The sequence below is a fragment of the Bactrocera dorsalis genome, chromosome 5 (assembly GCF_023373825.1).
Source record: "Bactrocera dorsalis isolate Fly_Bdor chromosome 5, ASM2337382v1, whole genome shotgun sequence".
Taxonomy (NCBI): domain Eukaryota; kingdom Metazoa; phylum Arthropoda; class Insecta; order Diptera; family Tephritidae; genus Bactrocera; species Bactrocera dorsalis.
The window spans coordinates 27,715,334-27,738,573 of record NC_064307.1 but is presented as its reverse complement, the minus strand read 5'-3'; the positions used below and the strand labels follow the sequence as shown (position 1 = coordinate 27,738,573).

General features: G+C 35.6%; 1 protein-coding gene across 5 annotated transcripts in view; it reads left to right on the top strand.

The window, feature by feature from the left end:
- The window catches only part of LOC105228705 (regulating synaptic membrane exocytosis protein 2), a 287,009-nt gene that overhangs the window by 224,706 nt on the left and 39,063 nt on the right, over window positions 1-23,240 (top strand). For all 5 annotated transcript variants that reach the window (XM_049459418.1, XM_049459419.1, XM_049459416.1 and 2 more), the window contains 3 exons: window positions 8,812-8,936; window positions 11,606-11,825; window positions 12,115-12,179. In XM_049459418.1, the coding sequence (XP_049315375.1) occupies window positions 8,812-8,936; window positions 11,606-11,825; window positions 12,115-12,179 (410 nt within the window). The remainder of the gene's footprint in view (window positions 1-8,811; window positions 8,937-11,605; window positions 11,826-12,114; window positions 12,180-23,240) is intronic.

The window sequence follows — 23,240 nt, the reverse complement described above, 5'->3', positions numbered from 1 at the left end:
ATCATCAGTTGATGTTTGTTATTTTTAATTTCAATTTCATAGCCCCAACCTGCAATCAATTATTCGTCTCATGCTTCATAAGATCTAAATTCCAAAGCCCAAGGCCTATCTTGACAGGGAAAAATTAATGTGTTTAGTATTTACTAATAAATCCTTTTTAGATAAAAAAATAAGAATTCGGAATATTGAAACAAATGAATAATAATTAAGTTACTCTCTCCGTGCCCAAACTCAATAGACTCCCCTAAACATAAAAAAATTTTCGACTTGGAAATCCCTGAATAGTTGTTAGTCGCTTAAGCAGCATTTTCAAGAGCTTCAATGTTTTTATACAACTACAAATAAATGCAAAACGCGACCATATTATTTACCAAATACTTCCAAGTGCGTGTGTTCGTTTGGTACACTTTTCGCTTTGTTCAGCTTGTTCTGAACAACTAACAGGAAACTCACGAATGACAGCGAGCATAACAATAGCGACAGGAGTGCGGGGGTGACAGCGCTAACGAGAGCGACGTTGACATGCAACAGGCAGAAGGCAACAAGCGACGGCACTCAGTCGTCAGCCGACGAGTGACAGCTAACTCCAATGCCGTTAAACAGCAAATAGAGGAAACAAAATATGACGGAAGTAGGGAGACGATGTTTGTATAAAGTTTTCATAAGCCTAATTGGATGCCACCACCATGCCTGCGCCACAACAACAGCAAACAGCTTTAGAAAACATAAACAGAAAAGGAGAATCATCAAAATCTTAATGCGAAAGCAAGCAGCAGCTAAAATAGTGCTGATATTTATGAACCCGCCAGCAATGGCAGAACAACTTTTTCTCTGTTCAATGTGTTATAAAAGCATAAACACTAATGTAGCATTATTTGTAGTATTTATATTTTCTGGAGCTTTTACTTACAAAGGTTTGAAATATGAAAGTAACAAGCTCATTTATTGCTTAAGTCTATGCCTATAGTAATTATACTACTGTGTGTGTTTATTATTTCTCACAGTGACCATCAATGTCATATTATAATTCAGTAAAAGTAATGCCAAATTTCTGGTTGTAAAAAAGTTATCTGTCGTTATATTCCGTCTTTCATACCCACTTACTAGATCCAACACTATCCGTTGGTTGTGCAGCTGCTGAATCTTTTCCCAAATATGTTTGAAAATTTTGCACGCATATCCGCAGCTGCACATGCCTTTATCCCGTATTTACTTCGCTTACTTGGCATGTAAAATAAGAGTGGGCATATGCCTCTAAAAGGAAATACACGCACATCGACTGTGACGTTTACAAACGGAACAAACAGTAGCGGTTAGTTGACTAACCATTGCTTGTATAAGACCGGAATTGCAGCACGTGTATCGTAAACTCTCTGCGCTTTCTACTTTCTTCTTCATCACTAACAATGTACTCTTTGATTGTGCCACATTTTTTATAAAATGATATAAAAAGTTTGCACTTTTTCGAATCGATTACTCTTAATGCAGGAATTCGAAAAATGAAATGCCAAAATTTTGTGTCTTTATGAAATATAAGAGAAAATAACATAAATTAGTCACAAGATGATCTTAAGGTAATAGAATTGAATTGCCGCCCCCTTTTATCTACCTACCTACATGTTTCATGAGGTGGTTCGAACAAAAGTGAATTTGTTCAAAATATCTTCGATATTAAATATGTATACAAAATTTAGGAACTAGAAACCACGCAAATTCTGCAGTTCTAAAATTCTCACAATACGGTTTTTGAGGAAATTGATAGTAAATTTACAAGACATATTATTAAAAGCCATAGAAAAACCCCATTTTCGCTTTATATCTTGTACACTTTTGACACAATTTGCAGGAATTTTTACCCGAATTGGAGTTTTTAAATACCATTTTTGAAAATTTGGAGAAATAAAAGTATTTGTTAGATTCAAAAGATAGGGTAACTGTGAGAGTGACACGTCGCGACGACAGAGTAAAAATAAAGATACTGTTTTTTTTGTCACTCCTACGTCGCAATGTAGCGCTCTCACAGTTTTCCCTATGCTTCAACTGTGACATACCCGTTGGTTTCTCAAAATATGTTCGGTTAAAGAAACTCCGGAATTTTTTGTCTGTACACGAGGCTTGTTACAAATTTTTCTTGAAAATAGAAAATGGTTACTGATTCAAACATTTGTTAATTTGTAAAACAATTTGTTGAAGTATCTTTCTGAATATTAAAAAACAGCGAAGATCGTTTTCCGCCCCCAAGATGTTGAGCCCGGGGTGGGCCCGGCCCCCTTCGCCCCCTAGCTACGCCACTGCTCAGACCTAACCTGAACCATACCCAAACTACATGATGATTTTATACTCTCGCAATAAAGTTACTAAGGAGAGTATTACAGTTTTATTCACATAACGGTTGTTTGTATGTCCTAAAACTAAAACAGTCAGATATAGCGTTATATATACCAAAGTGATCAGGGTGACGAGTAGAGTTGAATTCCGGATGTCTGTCTGTCCGTCCGTCCGTGCAAGCTGTAACTTGAGTAAAAATTGAGATATCATGATGAAACTTGGTACACGTATTTCTTGGCTCCATAAGTTCGAAGATGGGCCAAATCGGCCCACTACCACGCCCACAAAATGGCGAAAACCGAAAACCTATAAAGTGTCATAACTAAGCCATAAATAAAGATATTAAAGTGAAATTTAGCACAAAGGATTGCATTAGGGAGGGGCATATTTAGACGTAATTTTGCGTGCGTTAACCGTGCGTTAACCGACTAACAAAAAACGTCAGAAACACTAAATTTTACGGAAGAAATGGCAGAAGGAAGCTGCACCCAGGCCTTTTTTAAAAATTGAAAATGGGCGTGGCGTCGCCCACTTATGGATCAAAACCATATCTCAGGAACTACTAATCTAATTAATTTTACAGCAAACTAAAAAAATATGTAAATGACGGAAAATGATTATCACTTTATCATGCGAGAGTATAAAATATTCGGTGACACCCGAACTTAGCCCTTCCTTACTATTTTATTCAGCTATTGTTCCCTTAAGCTGAATGAATGTGAAATATCAATAAGACAGCCAAGGTAATAGAACCAAAAGACTTTTTTAGGATGTTTAATTACAAAAAACTTTGTATAACTGTTGACCTTGAGCATTAAAAAGTACAAAAAGAAACTTGGGTGAGCAGAATTCAGTTCTTTCATATCTTAACCGAACCCGTAAAGGCAGAAATAAACTCAACTAAGAATTTTAAAGCAAACCAGTATCTGTTAAACCCTTTCATTTGGAAACTTCCGACCGCAAGTTCGTAGTATTGTCAACTCAAGTCCTTTAGAGTTTAGCAACTACAATTTTAGACCGTTTAATAAGATATTAAGACATATAAAATGATTGAAAAGTAAATTTAGTGCAAATCATCAGCAAATACAAGCATATCGTTTAAATTTGCTTTTCCTCCGTACAAAACTTCTTACATTATTTCCATTTTTAAGATTTCCAAAGCAACAACTGTATCACCTGCCATTGAGAAAAAAACCGTTTAACAATTTATTTCGCACTAAACGAGCAGCGCAGGTGGAGGTGTAAGCGCGCAGTCAGCAACTTTACAAACACATTATGGCTGCACAGCAGAAACAGAAGTATGGCAAAACTGCAAAACTTTAAAGCCTTGACTCCCCTTGCCACTCGTAATTGTATTTCCACAGCATTTCTCAAAAACTTCTGTCGCTTTAACAAACTTAAAATGCGAACTTTTCGCCATTGAAAATATTCCTCCCTTGTCTCTCATTTTGCTCTGCGCTCGCCTGAGGCGTCTAAGCGCACGGCTTATGCATTTACTTGAACGACAGCGCTAAGCGCTTGTACGCACCTCGGACTCGCCCTCGAGCTGCGTTTTGTAGACGCGCCTGGGGAACGCCCTGCGTCGTGAAGTGCTGAGGTGCAGTGAAGTGTGCTGTGCGCCGGTCTCGCTTGAGGACACAGCGGAAATCCGCTGCTCGAAAGTTGCTCACTGCAAGCCCTCGTGAGGGCTTCGTCTCACCTGAGTCGTTTCTTTGCAATTGCAGTTCTTTTCGCTGCCTCTATTGTTTCCCATTGTTTTAGTAGTCACTTTGTTGCACGCTTTGAAATCGAGTTGAGTATTTCTGCAATTGCAATTGCTCTTCTTTTCCTGTTCTTCTACTTCTTCGTTTACTGCATTTCTTCACGACTTGGTAGAGTGTGAAAGTTTCACGTGTTTTCGCAAAGTTGCTAACCTCACCCCTGTCACGCAGTGGCCATAGAAAATTGCAATATTTTCCAAAATAATTGCAGGTCTTCGCTGGTTTGCTTGACCTGCGCCAAATGCAGCGCCTGAAAATGATTCAAATTATTTAATTTCATTTCGTAAAGTTACGCAACTGATTTATCATTGTCAGAAAATTAGTAATTGAGTTGGCGCACTTCTTACGCACAGATTTCACAAACATTTTCGCAATTCTTCGCAACTTGAGTGTGTCCGAGTTCATATTTAGACTGACATACAGTAACCGACAAAACTATGAATACCACACCACATATTTTAATCTTTGAACGAGTTCAACAGCAATAACAAATTATACATACTATTAGTACATACTGTGAGCTAGCTATTAATTACATTATGCTATTTACCGCTAGCTTTTAAGACGCTTGCAGAAGGAAGACTTTTGATGATCACTTTACTTTCACAAGCGACAAAAGTATGTGTACTATGCTGTGGCAATATTTGTTTTTAGTGTTGTAATTTTTATGAATATCAGTAAAAAAAATCTGAGAAAGGTAAAATGTCATAATTTTAATTTCAATAAAGTGAGTTAGTTACAATTGCTGAAAATTATTATCAAATGCCGCCAGAAAAGTGTTCAGGAAAGCAAATTTTCATTTAACACACACAATAACTAATCATACGGAGTAAAGCTAGCCGGATGTTCGAAAATCCTGATGTTAGTTATATGGAGGCAAGTTTTCGCCCATTATGAGTAAAACACGCTCTCTCATTTTCATTAAGACAACTCACATACTGGCTAATATATGGAATATAAAGAAACTCAAATAACAGTGTAAAGTCCAAATCTTTGTGCATAATTGACTGTAATAACTGTCCTGCTTACACCCATTTGAGCATATAAGCTTCTTGTCGAAACACGTGTTTTGTTTTGTATGACAGCAGCGATTGTTTCCTCGGTTCGAAACTGAAGGGTTTCGATGGTAAGGTCTTCTGTTGACTGTCCATGCTCGGCAGAATTGTTATGGTCTATCTGCTCGAAGGATTGCCGCCAAACGTGCGCCTATACTCTCTTTGAACCGAAACTACGGACTCCATTGCGTGATAGCGGCGGACAATCCAAATTGTTGTTTCAGTGTCCCAGTTATCCATTTTTGTTAAATGTAAAAGTCAATCTGCAAAATAAAAAAAATTAAACAAATTCATTAAATAGAAAAAAAGTTATTTAATTTTTTTTGGATAGCGGCTTTCATCAGCCACCCTGTATATATCTTACATATTGATCGATGTTTTCGGTAAAAAGTTAACTATAGGCCTCATTGGGGGTCCTCCTAATCAGTGTTTAGATGCTTGAACAGTTTCGGTTTGATTCGAAAAAGTTTTGGTCATAAGGTGGCACACTTCAAAGACAATATTAATTAAAATTTTTATCCCGTTATTTTAATTGTATTGAATTTTTAAGTGTATTATATGGGAAGTAGTCGTGGTTGTAGTCCGATTTCTCCTATTTTCGCACTGTAATATAGCAATATTGGAGCGATTTAATATATCGAATTATTTGATCCGAGTATATTGAACACAGAAGCCCGAGCCAAAAACGCACTATTTTGCATTTAAGCCAAAATAAACATAAACAGCTTCTTGGTATCAAAAAAAAATAGTGAAAACTTATAAAGAATAAAATTTCTTCACAAATTCAATTCATTAGTAGCGGGCAAATAAACTCTCAAATTGCCAATCATCCAACACCTACGAGTAGAATTCGAGCTTCATTGCATGTCAATTCTCGATTTGAAAACAAATTACCCCCATCGCTTCTAATAACAGTTGACAAAAAAAACCGGAATGTGAAATGAAATTCTCTCTTCAACAAACGACTGAAATACAAATGTAGTCCATATTGACTCGATAGCGAGAAGAGGAGTACAAGAGCAAATGACAAAAACATAATAAAATACGAGTTAAATTCCAATAAATATCTATGAGTGTGAGCATAAAAATGTAATTGAAGAAAGACCACAGCGAAAAAAGCGAGTGAAATGCAATAAAAAGCGAACGACCCAGGACGAGAGGATAATGGTTATTTTACCGACACGAAAGTGAAAAAAGCATGAACAACAAAAGTCAAAGCAAAAGCAAAAATTGCAATAAGATAAACTGTAAGAAAGAACTCAAAAAGAAACGGACAAATTGAAAAGCTTGCTCAAGTACTCCAACATAAGCCTTTTTATTGGCAATCAGGCATCGTGGCGCAATAAATGATTTCGGTTAGAAAAGATGTGGCGATTAGCAGAGGCAAATTACGAGTCCTTAGTTGGCTAATCATTGCAATAATTATGGGACTTGATGAGGTGCGAGCGGTTTCTTATTAAATGCTTAGATAAACAGACATAGAAAAAGAACGTGGCAACGTAATGTGGGCAATAAATAGTCAGACTTTATTCTTTTTTTTGATTTTTAATTTATTTTTCAAAACTTTATGTCGTCCCCTTCAAAGTAATTCCCTTTGGCCGAAATACACTTGTGCCAACGTTTTTTCCAATTCTCGAAACAGCTGATAAAGACAATTTCTGGAATAAACTCAATGCGCGTAGCGATCCACCTTTAATGTCTTCAATTCAGTCAAAGAGAGTTCCACGAAGCGGTCGTTTTCCAATATAATGTAGTTAAACTCTTTTGAAAACTATGAAAATACAGTTCCACTCGTCAGCTGATGCCTGAACGGCATTGTTTTTGGAGACATAAAAATTTTCTCAATATATTTCTATGCATGAGAGAGAGGCTTTCAAGTTCTTCAGGTGTTAAGTAATTCCAAAAAGAGTTGCGTAAATATCAACATTTAACCAAAAGCTGTGATATGTCGGCTAAGAAGGCGAAGTAAAGTCGAAATTGTGTGTTCAAGATTTTCTGCGGATGTGCTTTCTCTTTGCTTTCCTTTCATAACTTGCGCCGAAAATGGAATATCAACCAACCCATACTATTTCTGTAACAGACTCCAAGTAGATCAATATGCAATCATTACAATGGACCTTTGGTCCCCCACCAAGTGACATTAATCACTGATTTAGTTGCAAGGCTTTAATTTAGTACAGAGCATGGCAATCGGGAGATTATGGAAAAATTTTTACAAAGTGGGCTGTGACATCAGTCTGAAAACTACCCTATTTTATGAAAACTCATACACTAAACGTCATTTCACATTTACTGCCAACAGACTTCGCATGTAAGATAGCACAAAGTCAGTGCTTAGACTACTCCTTCAGCCTTCAGTCATGCCTATAAGTCGCCTATAATAACGGACGTTCTACCACGAGGTTTTGTAATTCTGTAGAATTAAGCTTAATTTCGGTCTCCAGCTTTACCTTCTCTTCCAGAGAAAAGTGGGAAACGAGCAAAGAGGACGCAGGTATAAGTTTATACTGATGGGTCCAAACAAACTAACCGAGTGGGGGCTGCTGTATTTTCAGCAAAATTAGACACCAAAATCGCCTTCCGTCTCCCAGACCGCTGCAGGGTCTCCCAAGCAGAGATTACACCAATGAATGAAAGTTATTCTGACCAGTAGTGCGTTTAAAATAAAGAATTTATTTATATTTACGTGTATATTATATAGACAGCCAACAAACATATTATAAATATAGCTAAGTCTCAGTGAAGTCAAATCCTAACTTGCTTAACAAACAGGCAAACGTGGCATGAACGAAATATAGGCCGCCAATGCCGCTAATTTAAATTCCAAAGGAATGTCTTAAGAACACTAGTTGGTGTGCTAACAGGTCACTGTATAATGGCAAGCAGGCGAGCAGTCTAAGAATGCTATATAATTAATATTGAAGAATATGTCAGGAAATAGCATAAAAAGAGACTAAAAAACATCTTCTATACGGTCAAAGTTTTCTTGACGATATTTTGGAGGTTACATAGATAAAACTTGGTCTACTTATGGAATTTATCAGAAGCACCGCTTTGTTCAATGAGAAGACAATAGAGTATTGGATTTTAGTCTCGTTTTTGATCCAAGTCCATAACTCTAATATAATTTCTATTCCCTCTCATGTGAATTCTCTGCCTCTAGTTGACTTTCTTTCATCAATCCCCTTATATATTGAACTTTGTTTCAGAATTAGCTTTAAGTTCTTTAGTAATTAAGGGCATTGCCTTGAGACAAAAATGTAGGTTATTGAGTTTGATTTTAGGTTAGATATAATCCACTTAGTTTCAACCTATTATAGATTTTGTCTATCTACTTAACGTTTAGAATATTCTAATGCCATAAGAATTCTCAGGATCTGAAGGTATCTGAAATAAGTTATTTCTATAAAAATTATATGGAGGTACATCATTTTCAGGGCTTCTTATACACCAGCCTCTTGCCAAAAAGTAAGCAAATATTTTTGGCTAAGATATTATTTTATAAAAATAAAGCCTGTATTTATTATTGTATTAAACATGTAGACCGCGATCTCACCAGTTATCCATTGAATTGCAGCAAAATGAAAAATGAAAAATTCTTTTAAAGTTTTTCTCCGAAGTGCAACTCACACTCTCTCTCATGTCTCTCCGCTTTCGTTTCTTTGCAGCACGTGGCTTTGGTATGCGTGTCGTTGGCGGCAAAACCGGCGCGGATGGCCGACTCTTCGCCTACATTGTGTGGACGGTGCCAGGCGGACCGGCCGAGAAGAATGGGCTACAGCAAGGCGATAAGGTAATTCGTTTAACTTGTTTTTATCATGATCACCAACAGCATCGTCAACGCTTTGACAGTGTTAAGTGAGCGCTAAAAGGAGTGGGTAATCTTATTTTCGTGTCAAGCCTATGCGGCGTGCCCGGAATCTGCATATAATATACAATATTTTAGTAGCGCGACCCAAGCGCTTGCTGTGTGCGCGCGAGTGTGCCGTTATTTCACAGTAGAGAGACAGCCAATGGATATCGTTAATTTAATATCGCTACGAATCATTTTATTTCCATTATTTACCATGTGCTGCCAACACTATTGGCAAGCACTGTCGAAGCGTTGTATTGTAAAATTTATTATTCGGCGCTTTTTGATTTTTTCCTCCGCCGGTTTAAATATGTTTTTTATCACTTTTTCGCGGCACAGCGGTTTCGCGTAAAAGTTTTTGCATGTCGCTTGCTCTTCGAAAGTGCAGCTGCTTTTAAGCCATGAAACTTTAAAAGTTTTTTCTGTTCGCTTTTGTGTGCGCTTCTTCTTTGTACTTTGCTGCCACAGGCTTCCTGTGTGGCTCTGTGGGCGGGCGTGTGTGTGTGTGCAGCCATGAAGGATTTCCGCTCTGCTAGTGGATTTTTAGTGGCCATAATTTTTTTATGAGCGCAACTTTAATGCTCGTACTAACTCAATTCCTAAACGTTGTCGTCCTTGCATGCGCCGAAGCTCATCGCCTTACATCCTTTATTCATAATGCTCATAATAATAGTAATAAAGTTGCATTGCGACTTATGTGCCACTTGTAGCTTATTATAAACTCAACTGTCATTCTTCGTTACCGAAATTTCGAAAAGCAGGCAACATTTATTTCGTCTACATAAAGGTGGTTTAAAAAGAAATATTTCGCCATTTTATTAAAAAAGCTTCATAAAATGTATGCAGATGTTGACAGGACTCCGCTTGCGGTTTCAAAAATACTTTAATATCTTCGCTTGTCCCACAATACTTTTGGCTCGACAGATGTTACTTCATAACTTATTTTTCTTCTTTACTGGCGTAGACAGCGCTTACGCCGTTATAGCCGAGTCAACAACAGCGCGGCAGTCGTTTCTTGACAGTATCATTTCGTTATTTGTCGTCATTCGAGATACCAAGTACAGCCAGCTCCTTCCCTACCTGATCTGTCAAAATGGAGTGCTTCCACCGGCGGGTACTGCATCTAGAACCTTCAAAGCTGGAGTGCTCTCATCCAACCGAACAACATGAACTAAGCAGTGCAGCCGCTGTCTCTTGATTCGCTGAGCTATGTCAATGCCGTCGTATATCTTGTACAGCCATACATCGTTCCATCGATTGCAATATTCGCCGTTGCCAATGGGCAAAGGAACATAAAGCTTCCGCAGAGCCCATCTCTCAAACTCTCCTAAGACTCATCGAATGCTGTTATTGTCCATGTCTCCGCACCATATAGCATAACGGGAATATTGAGTGACTTTTAAAGTTTCATCATTGTTGATCGAAAGAGGACTTTACTTTTCAATAGCCTTCTCTGTTAAAACGCGAACCTGTTAGCAAGAGTGATTCTGCGTTGGATTTCAAGACTGATATTGGTGATGGTGTTAATGATGGTTCAAAGATAGTCGAAATTATTCACGACTTGAAAGTTATGACTGCCAACAGTGACGTAGGAGCCATGTCGCGAGTACGACGACTTTGTGTTTGATGACAGGAGATATGTTCGCGTCTTTGTCAAACCTGGAGAAAGCAGAACTAATGACGCGGTAAATGATATCGATGAGATCGACTTACGCCAACAATTGTACTCCCTTGTAGACGATTAGATCTTCTCTATTCAGTTCTGCAGCTCGAATTATTTTCTCCAAGAGTAGATCGAAGAAGTCACACGAAAGGGAGTCACCTTATCTGAAACCTCGTTCGGTATCGAACGGCTCGGAGAAGTCCTTCGCGATCCTGACGAAGCTTTTGGTATTACTCAGCGTCAGCTTACACAACTATATTATTTTTGCGGGAATACCAATTTCAGACACAGCGGCAGAGGTAGTGACTGTCAATCTTCCTTTCACGGATCTTTTCCAAGATTTGACGCATGGTAAATATCTGGCCGGTTGTTGATTTTGCAGGCCTAAAGCCACTCTAAGGGGTCCAGTTTGTCAGTTTGCTGATGGCTCCATAGAATCCCACGGTAGTTGACGCAAGTTTTGGGGTATCCATTTTTTGGATTGGACAGAGCACACTTAAATTCTAATCGTCGGCCATGCTGTCTTTCGTTCATATTCCACAAAGAGGTTGATGCATGCGCCTTCTTCTTCGCCGCCGCTTAGCACGTCCGCCAATCCATCGGCTCTCGCCGCTTTGTTGTTCTTTAGACGGGTAATTACCATTCGAACTTTTTCAAGGTCGGGCAGTGGAACGTTTGCTCCATCGTCATCGTTTGAGGAATCGGGTTCATCATCTACTGGTTTTATGCTTTTACTGCCATTCAACCGACTGAAGTGTTCCCTGAATAATTTCAGTATAATCACTTTGTTAAGATCGTTCGGCTAATATTTGGTATATAATAGATCTTCATCGGATGTTTTGGAACCGTCTCTATGGTAGTTGAGCTCAGACATGATTGCTTGCAACAAGATCTCTAAAAATATTCAATTAATTTATGGCACTATTTTCTCCTAACTGCTTTACAGATACTCGAGTGGAATAGCATGTCGCTGATTGATCGTAGCTTCGAAGAGGTCTGCGCCATAATGGACCGTACCGGTGACATTGTCGAATTGCTCGTCGAGCACGCCACTGACTTTCGTATGTGCGATCTATTCGATGAGAACCTACCACCGGGCAATAGCGGCAATCAAAGTGGTCCACGACGTTCAGGTGACGGTCCAGTTGGACTGGGCTTAATCGCGGGTAAGTCCAAAATGCTCCAAACTATACTTTATTGCCAATAATAATTGTGGTTATTATTTCACTTAATAACGGTGAAATAGGTAGCACACAAGCAATTTAATTGATTTTCCTAATAATTATATAATTGTAATGTGATTTTTTCTCTTTTTTCTTTTCTACTTTTTTAAAATTAACCGTTCCTTTAAACAACTCTACACATTCACAACAAATATTTTTATATTTCAATTTGATTTTTCTTTTATTCACTGCTCACAAACTCACCAACAATAAACACACAACAACACAATAGACCCTGAAACAACCACAGACAAATCACCGGCCTCGCCGACCAGACGGAAATTACCCAAAACTCCGGTATAAAATCCTGAACAAAACTCTAACAACTCAAGAAAAATTTAGATTTATTTTATGAGAAATTGTTTTTGTTGGCTTTTCCACTTGAAATACCACTTTGCCAAACTGAAGTGAAGGCGGGTGTGTATGTAGAGGGTATATACCGCATGAATATATGACCACGTTTTCGGTGGAACGCCTGCCAGCAATTGTGGCAAAGCAAGTAGAAATGTTTATTGCGCAAGTGTAAGCCAACAATTTCTTTATTGTCTGCAGATTTATATGTATGTATATCAGAGCCAAAACGACAAAGAAAGTCTTAAAAATCATAAGTTACAAAAGCTCTAGGCAACTACGAGTACTAAGTAAGCCGAGGCAGTAGCTATATCATACACTATTTATAAATAACTTAGTGCACTTGCGGCAAGCAATTTACTGATTCGCTTTTTAGATTAATTTCAGTTTTTACAATTTTTTCTTTAACTTCTTTACAAGCTACTTATGATACTCAGCCTGTTTTTTTTTAATTTTTTGTTGTTTATAAATTTAGTTAATATAATACTACGCAAGAGAGTAATTTCGCGTCTCTACGAACTTCACGCTTTGTCAAGCAGAGATGGCTGTCATTAATAAGCAATGGAAATACTGCTGCCAATTTAAGCCACTTTCAGTGAGTTGAGCATTCATTCTGACATCAGAGCGACAATACTTGCTATGATTTCGCTCACTGTGTGCTCAAAGTTAGCCAAGAGGTTGCTGTCCTCACTAACCTTTAGCTTAGCTGCTTTGTTAGATTGTGTTCGCTGGAATCGCTGAAAACTGCAAAGTCGATAAGTTTACAAGGACAGGCCCTGATTACATCGGTTTGTCAACTAGCTTGGTATTCGGTTTAACGTTTGGACTTCGAATGAGAAGTGATAATTGTTCTTATTCAGATTCATCTTGTGGCAATCGCTGACTATAAGGCTCAACATATCGTCGTACATTAGTAGTCAAAGTTTTAAAGATTAAGTTAAAATGAAAACATCAGGACAGTTTCTCTTCCATGATCCCGCTTTTGCAAGTCTGAAATTGAAACCTGCTGAAACCACCGGAATTGATACCAGCGGACTCAACACATTTGTGGCAAGCTCAAAGCGCTTTGTTTTCCCAATACTTAGGAGATACAATGCTAGATATCAGAATAGATTCATGTTCTCAGCTGACTAAGTGGCGTTTGTTTATGGTCGCACCTTTTACTGAAGCTTTCGTAATTTAACCCATATATCAACTCAGAGTCTTGAAACTATCGGATCAGAAATTAATGAGGCTGGCGCATCGTTACATTATTGCTTTTGGCAACGAAGTGTGAACTTTTAACAAACGAAAATGGTCAGGCTCATTAAAAGCCAGTCTAACCATAGGGGCTTATACAGCCAAAATAAGCAATGAATACAGCTGAAAATTACACTTTACTGGGCGCTCTACCCCACGAACATTTCAAATATTGTTGTTTTCTGCACACACCTCGTACATGATTCTTATAAAGGGAATCCATTTCTAGTTTCCTTACTTTTTCAAAGAAAAAAACAGAAATTTCAAATTTAATGGGGAATGTTTATCATCTTTCGAAAGAACATTCTTTTGCACTTATTTTTAGAGGATTATCTCTTTCAAATGTTGACCGCGGCAACGTCTCAGATGGTCTATCCCTTGAGTTTAAATTTCGATGGCTCTTCAAGCATTTCAACTGGTAACTGGTGAATGACAAGCAAAACATCACTGCTACAAGGCGGTGTGATATAACACGATCTTGGTAGTCAATCGCCCGACTCAAAACGTGAAATTATCTTTTCATCAAAGTGTTCTCTCAATAAATTCATTGATTGATGTGATGTGTGGGAAGTAGTGCCGTCTTCTTGAAACCAAATGTAGCTGAGATCACAAGCTTCAATTTCAGGCATCAGATAGTTGGTTATCATGGCGCGATAACGGTCTACATTGGCGGTTACCTTCTCACCGGCATCATTTTTGATTAATAAGGACAGATGATTCCATCGGCCCACAAATTACACCAAACCGCTTTTTTTTATGAAATGGCAGCTTTTGAAAATCTTCAGATTGCTCCTCGTCCCGGATGTGGCAATTTTACTTGTTTACATATCCATTGAGACAGAAATGAGCCTCATCGCTGAGCAAAATTTGGATCTTCTTGAGATTTTCATCATAGCGCAAAGCGATGTCACTTGGGAAGGTGGAACAGTCTCAGTTCTTCTTCTGCTTCCTGAACGTTTTTATTGCCGAGTAAAAGAAACGTGTTCGTTTCATAACTTTCAGTAACGAAATTACTTAATTCTTGCGCTCACAGCAAATTATTTATTTTTTTTTTTATTAAAATATTATTTATTAAATTTTTTTTTTCAAAAATTTTTATGCGTAGTTAGTATTTGAAAATTATTGTTTTATTTTTAAAGTATTTCTGTGTATTTATTACACTGGAAAAAAAATGATTTAGTAGTTGGTTTCATAATATAAATATGCCACAATTTCTTAAACATTTTTAAATAATTTTTTGTTATAAATTTTGAATTTTATTTCTTTAATAAATTTGGATTTTCTTTATTTTTTGGATTAATATTTTTTCTTTATAAATTTTGATTTTTTTATATTTTTTTTAACTCTTTGATTACTTACAAATAGTTAGCATTTTTCAATGTGTAAAACAATTGATAATTCTGATTTTTTTTGGTAGTGCTTATTAAAACTGTTTCTAGTTCAAAAAATGTTTTTTTTTTATTTTTGGAAAACAAATTTGTAGCATTGCTTAACGATTATGTATTTTTAATATAAATAAAATTGCAAAACAAGTATTTCTTTGGATAACTGTGCGTAGCTAAAGTCATTTCCAAAACTCTATAATGCTATCTTTTTATACTTTTATATCTTTTTTAAACAAACTAAACTCTAAATGGCCAACACACGCATAAACAGAAACATACATACCAAACGAAAACAGAAACAGAAACAGAAATTGAAAATAACAAATGAAAAATGAAAAAAAAAAAAACAAAAAATAGATAATAAAAATAAAATTTATAACATAAAAATAAAATATATATAATGTATAAAATAAAAGATAATAATGTTTTGTGCGAAAAAGTAAGAAAGTGACAACTACATACTAAATAAATGTAAGTGATATTACTTTTGCTAGCAAAAAAGCCAAAAACACAAACGCTTTTTAATTTCCAACAACTATTTTCGGGAGAGAAACTATGACTGTCGTTTTTCCACGCGATTACTTAAGCTCATGCTAACCGCATTTCTTTTTAAGTTTTTTTTTTCATTTCTATACCCCTTTTCTTCCAGTTACACTATCTGTTACTTTAACCGGTAGCCTCAAACTGCCCACCTTATCGTTGCATTTTTCTATTAAAATTACTTGCAGAACTTCCAAATACAAAAATTACTTCTCCACCGAACTTTCATTTTAAGCTCATCTATCCATTACTTCCAACTTGATTTCCTTTAAAATAAATTACTAATTAAAAGCAGAATATTTAAAAATTTGATGTTGTGTAGTTAAATATTAGACATTTACATATACATACATACACAAATATATTTACGTTATGCAATTATCTAGCCATAAAGTAAAGTACCGTACTCAAATTCTTATCGTTAATTATGTTTGGTAATTGAAATGTTGAATTACTGAATACCGTTAAATTTAAGTAGCTGTTTAATTGAAAAAAAAAATATATATATACATATATTTAGACGCAAAACATGCACGTACAATGAAACTGTAAGTAACTGTATATTTATAAATACATACATACGTGAATGCGTTACAAGTAAATCGCTCGTTCGTGGTTGCCATATTGTTTTTTTTCTGCTTGAAAACCAGTGATTTCAAAGCAACTAATTTGACATTGAAAAAAAAAAACAAAAAGAAATGTTTAATAGAAATATAAAAGTACTTGGTGCTTAATTCAACACGTACATATGTATATATATTATATGTATGTAGACATATTTATATATACTTATTGATTTTTATATCCGCAAATTCAATAATTTACTAAAACTTTCTAAATATTTACTTTTGAAAATGTTCGAATTTGTTTTTATATTGCTGATGCTGGCAACAACGTCGTTATGATGTACTCATTGTTGTTGAGAGTGTTGGGACGATTGGGACGGTTGTCTTTTATATTACGGGATTAGGGTACAAGTAGCCTGAGTTTGTCCCTTGGGAGATTGATTCCATATTTAAATCCGCTGGGGTTGTAACCGCCTATTAGCAACTTGGGTTAGAGTTGTTGCCAATACCTTTCTCTGCCTACTTCTCTTCCTTGCGGTATGAGAACGCTTGACAATCGCTTTTATGGTTATGAGTTCAGTTTCCACCATGTTAGTGGAAGATTTATTTAAAATAATTCGCTTTTTTTCTTTACAACACTTCGATTCAACTCGGTCTCGCTCTCGCGGTTAGATGACATATGTCGATCCTAGTGTTTTTGGATATACGGCAAAACGAAGCACCACTACTATCCCCAAACTACATTGCCGTGGAAAAATTCAAGTTCTTTCTTATATTTCAAACGGTTGTTGAGAAAATATTGGAGATTCAGCAAATACTTGCCAGTATCAGCAATATATAGTATTTAGTTGAAAAATTGTTCAGAGCACTGCTGCCATTTGAAACCTTCCACCAACTACTTCAAATTTATACAATTTTCAATTCACATTTTGCGCTCAAGCACCTCTCTCTCCTTGTCCAAATTGTTTAGTATAAACTCACACTTCAACTACTTAGTCATTGGTGTAACTAACTGTATTTGATTAGTTGTTATAATTGTTTTTGTAAAATATCGTTTTTTCGTAGAGCAAACCAATTGCTCTCAGTGTAAGAACAAAGCACCAACAATAGAATTTTAAGCGGAATGAAAAACAAAAGTAACTGACAAAACCCACTCAAAAATGCTACAAAACTCAAAAACAAATGCTTTAAAATTGTTATGCGGAAATTTTAAAACTAGTAAATGGAAAATGTTGAAAATTTTAGTAGAATATAAAATAAATTTACGAAATAGGAAACACTAAGTGATCCACAAGCATACTCGTACTCTTGCATACAAACATATTGAGAGAGAACCACTTAATTATACATTCGGCAACACATGTTGTGTGGGTATAAAAACGAAAAATGCTAAAACGATTAAACTGAATTCTAATCAACTTATACTAAGAAGAAGAATTTTGTATTTACTGAGGACTAGTTTACATAGCGTGATTCAGGTTAGGAAAGCGGCATATCTCTGGTGACGTGAGCTGCTACATTGTGAACACGGGTGGGATCCACTACCAAAGAAATTTCCAATGCAATATTTTAAAGCCCAGCTCACATAAAGTAATTGAAGCTATGCTAATCAAATACTTTTTTTACATTCACGAAAACGTATAAAGTCTAGGTATGACTCAAGATAATAGCCGAAATTAGTGACTATTAACAGTGGAAGTTAAAGAGAGAATTTTCTAACTTAGACCGAATATACATACACTACTACAATATCTACCGATATGCGACATCAATGCGTTGGAATAATTTTTTGACATCACTGACGATCATATCAACCTAGAAAAAAATATTTCGGCGAATGGGTCTCCGGGCGAAATTTAAATTAAAAAGTCTAAAAAATGTTTGCCCACATTGCATAAGCCTCGCGCTCCAATTTTAGAATATTATTAAAGATATTTTCTTTCTTGACGTCCAAATTTTAGGTTTCGGAACCCATTTTCTTGGTATTAATCTTAGTTTAAGTGAGGTTACTCCTTTGCGATCCCAGGTGGAGTGCCATTTCTATTTCATGAGAAGTAGTCATCCTTCAGAATGCCAGGGCTTGACGTGAATCTCAACACACTCAGTGACCTCACTATCAGTTACCCTTTTTCCAGTATCTCATCCATCCATTCTTGAGGCGTGTGCCGCTAAAATGTTGTGATCAATTATGTTCCTAAAGTCGCTACTATGAAAAGTGAGCAGGAACTTTGTGCATTTCTGATCTGCCGCTACACATGACTTGATCTTTCCATCGCCTTTTAACCTTCCTTGCCTCGTTCCTATGCAGTTCGGTCACTTTTTCGACACACAACCGTAAAAGACTTTCGATAATCTCGCTCACTATCTCATTGCCACCGACGGCTTTGTGACGTGATACCCAGCGGTAGTGAAGTCTTCCCAAGATACTTCTGGTCTATATGCGAAACGCATTTACTGCCAGGAATGTAAACTGTTATGAACAAATCTAGACAGAGCCAGTTTTATTTGCGATCAATGTTCACTAAATAGTCTTTTTATATCCTGAATAGGGGCCACCAGGCTTGTTAGACCCAGAAGAAAACGTCGGGGACCCTAAGGAATACAGACTTGCTTAAAAACCTTGAAGATCGTGGCTGCCAGAAGATTGCCAATTCAGACGATCTAACGCTTATGGTCACACAAAAATTCCTGAATACCGTTTACAAGTTGACGTCGTAACAAATACCGCAAATGGGAGGCATCTGCCTACAACCGGCGAATACAGTGAAAAATCTAGAGCTCGTTCTACTTATATAAGAAGCTTTCATTGAAGGCGGGTATCGAAGAAAGAGCCAAAAAAGCATTGATTGCCTAGCACTGCTGTAGAGCAGCCATTGGCAAAAGGTGTGGTCTCTCACCGAAAGTGGTCGCCTGGCACCATAGTCAAACCCATTATGTTCTATAGAGTCTTTATGTAGTGGAAGGATCCAAAAAAGCCCACATTTGGAAAGAAATTCGAGAGCGTTCAAAGAGTGGCGCTCATAAGGTCCACTCCAACCATGACACTTAATGCCATCTTGCACACATTGCCCGTGGGCATCGTCGGGAGGTTGATGTCAGACTCAGAGAATCTAGGTTCCTAAAAGAACACGTGTCTGAATTCTTAGAAATCCTTACACTCTATAACATCATAACATTTCAATGGATCACGGAGTCACCAAACCGAATTCTGGCGGCTCCTTCTCTGGCCACTGCCGAGAGAGTTGCGGATGGGTGAAATGGTTGGAGAGGGGCAATGAGCTTGGAGGAAAATTAGTGGATAGGTTTACTGTTAGGAACTCTCTACTCAACTCAGTAATGCAAGCTAGCCGCCTAGTTGTCGGACTTTCAACAGTTCGTTGCATATTGGAGTCTATGTAGTATGGCTGGGTATCCTAGCCGACGTCATCCGCAGATGCTGTATGGAGGAATATGAGGTAGAAACATATAATATCAACACTTCCTTTTTGACTGTTCCGAGTTTGAGAGGTTAAGACGTAAACGTTTGGAAGCGCATACCTTCATACATTCCACCGAACTGGCGGGAATGGATATTTTTTTCAACTAATCGTTTTGCAAATTTATAAATTCGTACACAGCAGTTCTTCTTTTCAATGGCTTCACAAAGGACTACATATAGAAGTCCACGTGCGATCTTTGTTCAGCCATCTAACATAACCAAACCCTATTACTGTGGCGACTACCTGACCAATAACATAACTTTCACCAATCAGCTATACATGTAAACTAGTTCTGAGCATAAATATAAAAATTTTATCCATAACTGTTATACACTTAATGTTTTATGGATCTTGTCACTACCGGAGCTACAGAATATGCGGGGCTTAGAAGGAAAAAATCTGCGAAATAATAACGAAATGTTCAAATTATTCAATTATAAAAGTAGCACGACGTTAAGGCTCTAAGTGGAGCTCTGTGAAGACCGCAGCTACAATATTTTGTGCTTCGGTGATGATTTTAAGCTGTCTTATTGCATAGTTTATGCATGATTTCGCTGTCTTCGAAAAAGTACAATAAGAAATTTAATTGAACTAGTAGTATTAAAATACAAAAAAAAAAAACATAAAAAAATTAATTTATTAAAATAAAAAAATAAAAATTGACGCTTACGAAGTGTAAGTCTAAATTAAATATATGTTAGATGTGGCAACTCTCTATATGAATGAATGCTTTAAAACCAAATGCCCAGAACACAAATAGACGTGATCGGAATAAGTCTCAGCTGAGCTAAATTCTTTTATAAATATGTAGGTAAGAACGTTAATACAAAAAAAATTATTAAAATGATATTGAGATCTTCTAAATTAAACAAATTTTAAAGCAAAATTAAAGTTAAATGGCATAAATGTGCAAAAGTTATATATGAAAGTATACAATAAATAATATGAAATTTTGTTGGCATTAACTAAAATGTGGGCACTTGAAAAATATGTTGAAAAAATATATATTTAAATTAAGCAAAAGTTACACAATAGAGAATACTCGATTCTTAATCCGTGAATTTCGAATTTAGAACACACACAGCGCCAAATGCGCCCACTTATTCAGCCCACCGCGCATAACTCCTGTCAGTTGGGTGATAAAAACTATTAAAAAAAACAAATAAAATAAAATGGAAAAATTAATAAAATATATTTTCAATTTTAATTTACTATAATTTCACTTATTTTTGCATACATATATTAAATTTAAAAAATAATTAGTAAAAGCAATTAGCAACAACTGCACATACACACATACGTGCATAGCAAATAAGTTGCTCTAATGAAGGTTAGGTTAATGCTTTAATGTTGCTTAAGAAAAAATTATAATAATCATAAATTAGTTAATTAACGGTAAACTACATACAATTACACTTACACACACATACTCAACTGTGACGAGTATTAACATATTGTCTAAAGCGCAGATAACTGCATACAAATCACGCGTAACGGTTATGCAAGAAACATACATACATATTCAGTATACACAAAGCAAGTTATTTATGGAAATTTATGGAAAATATATGTATACAAAATATAAAAATAATGAACTATTAAGTAAAATCATAAAAATTAGAAAAAAAAAATTATAAAAAAAAATATTAAAAAAAATTACAAATAAAAAATAAATATAATGAAAATTTAAAATAAAAATAATAAAAAATAAAAATAAATTATTAATGATTATTATGAAAAATAAAATAAATATAATAACCAAAAAAATAATAATTATAAAATTAAATTGCTTTAAACAAGCCACAAAAAATAGCATAAAATAAGTTTAAAAAAAACTCTGCGAGGAAAATTTATTTTCTCATCTACTAATCATGCCCTACCACTTGGCTTAAAAGAGAACTACATACAAGTATATTTGAAGCAAGAAGGAAATTAAAAAAAATGCATAAACGCAACTTATGTTATATTATATACACAATTTATATTATATAAGATGTACTATATCAAAAACTGTCCTAAATTATTTACATATATACATACATATATACTATATATATATATATATTCTAGATATTTATATTATATATGTCTGAATTTATATTTATCGACATCAAAACAAACTGGGTATTGTGTAAAAATTGTGAATAATCTTTATTAAGTTGCTTAGTCTATTAAGCCGAAAATTTTACTTGAAGAAATTTGAAAAAAAAAACAAAAAACGAATGTGTACACAAAACATTAAACTCAACGTGTGTTACATGCATTGCAAATCCAACAATAAAGTCTCTATTAAACTTCAAAAGAAAGTATCAAACGTCTTGGCTTATTTGCAATTGATTTCCGCTCGCATAGTACATTTCTCTCTCACACGCATAGCTGGCAACAACAATCAACAGTTGAAATCAGCTGCGCTTAGCAAGCACTTAAACCCAGTTGCAGCATGGACAACTACCATTTGTAGCGTGGACACCTACCATTTACAGCTGTCAAGCTAAACGGTAAATGCATTTGAACAGTAAAAATTTTACATTAAACCTTAAAACTAATATTAAAATTAACCGCAACCTAAGTACGCATTTATATATAGTAAATAGTTGTAGTGCTAAACCTATATTTGCATAAATAAATAACATATTATATACTAATATTTGACCACGATTGTATATAGCTGCATACGTAAAATCAAAAAGCCCTGTAAAATATATATATTAATGCAGAACTTGAAACAATAATCAACTAAAAGTTAGCTATATTTTCATTATATTCTCATTTGCTTACTGAGTTTGAAAATATGCTTTATTTGTATTATTTTAAAAAACTTTTTGTATGTAATTTTTAAACTATAACTGTCTTAACCGCGCCTTGTTTCAAATTATAAGCTTCTTATTCTCGTGCTCAAATTACAACGCCTCATGCTCTTTCAACTCTAATTATACATTTCACTTTGAGTTGATTTTAACGCCACATTTAAATATATTTTTATATACTCATATTGTATATATCATTATATAGACATCTGTAAGCATCCTTAACTAAATACCAAAGCGCGAAAATTCAATTATACTTAACAAAAATGTATAATATTTAAGTTAACTATTGGAGTTATTATAGCAAATATTATATACGTAGATATTCAAATATTTAACTATATTCAGCATTCAGTTCAATTAGACTTAGTATTCACAGTCAAATAATAGAAAGAAAAAATTAAGTTTTAGTAAAGCCTTGGGGAAGCAGTATCAAATATTAAATATGCATGCAGTTCTTTAGGCTCAGCTTTCTTGTAGTTAACTGCAGTTTCCTTAGTCAAAGAAGCTAATACTATGACTAACACTTAGCTACTTATCAACCTTTGAATAGCTTTTGCCAGTTATTGATTTTATATTTAAATATAGCAGATATCTAGGACTCTTTAGACTTACTTAAATAAAGCGCAATCCATTTTGAGGTTCCCTACTTTTTTAATGAAAACACACAGAAGCTTCAAATTTAATGGAGAATGTTTATCATCATTCGGAAGATTTCTTGGCATTAATTTTTTAAAGATTATCTCTGTCAAATATTGGGCGTGGCTACGTCTCAGGCGATCCATTCGGTGAGTCCAATTTTCGGTGACTCGTTCGAGCATTTCGACTGGTAACTGGCGACTGACATGCGTTGTGTTTTGCTCCAAGACCTGAATCGAAGCGTGATTTTCCGCATAGATTTTAGACTTTACATATCCACACAGGAAAAAGTCTAAAGGTGTAATATTACAGCACCAATTTCAGTCGGATCGTGGCCAATTAACCGGCCCTT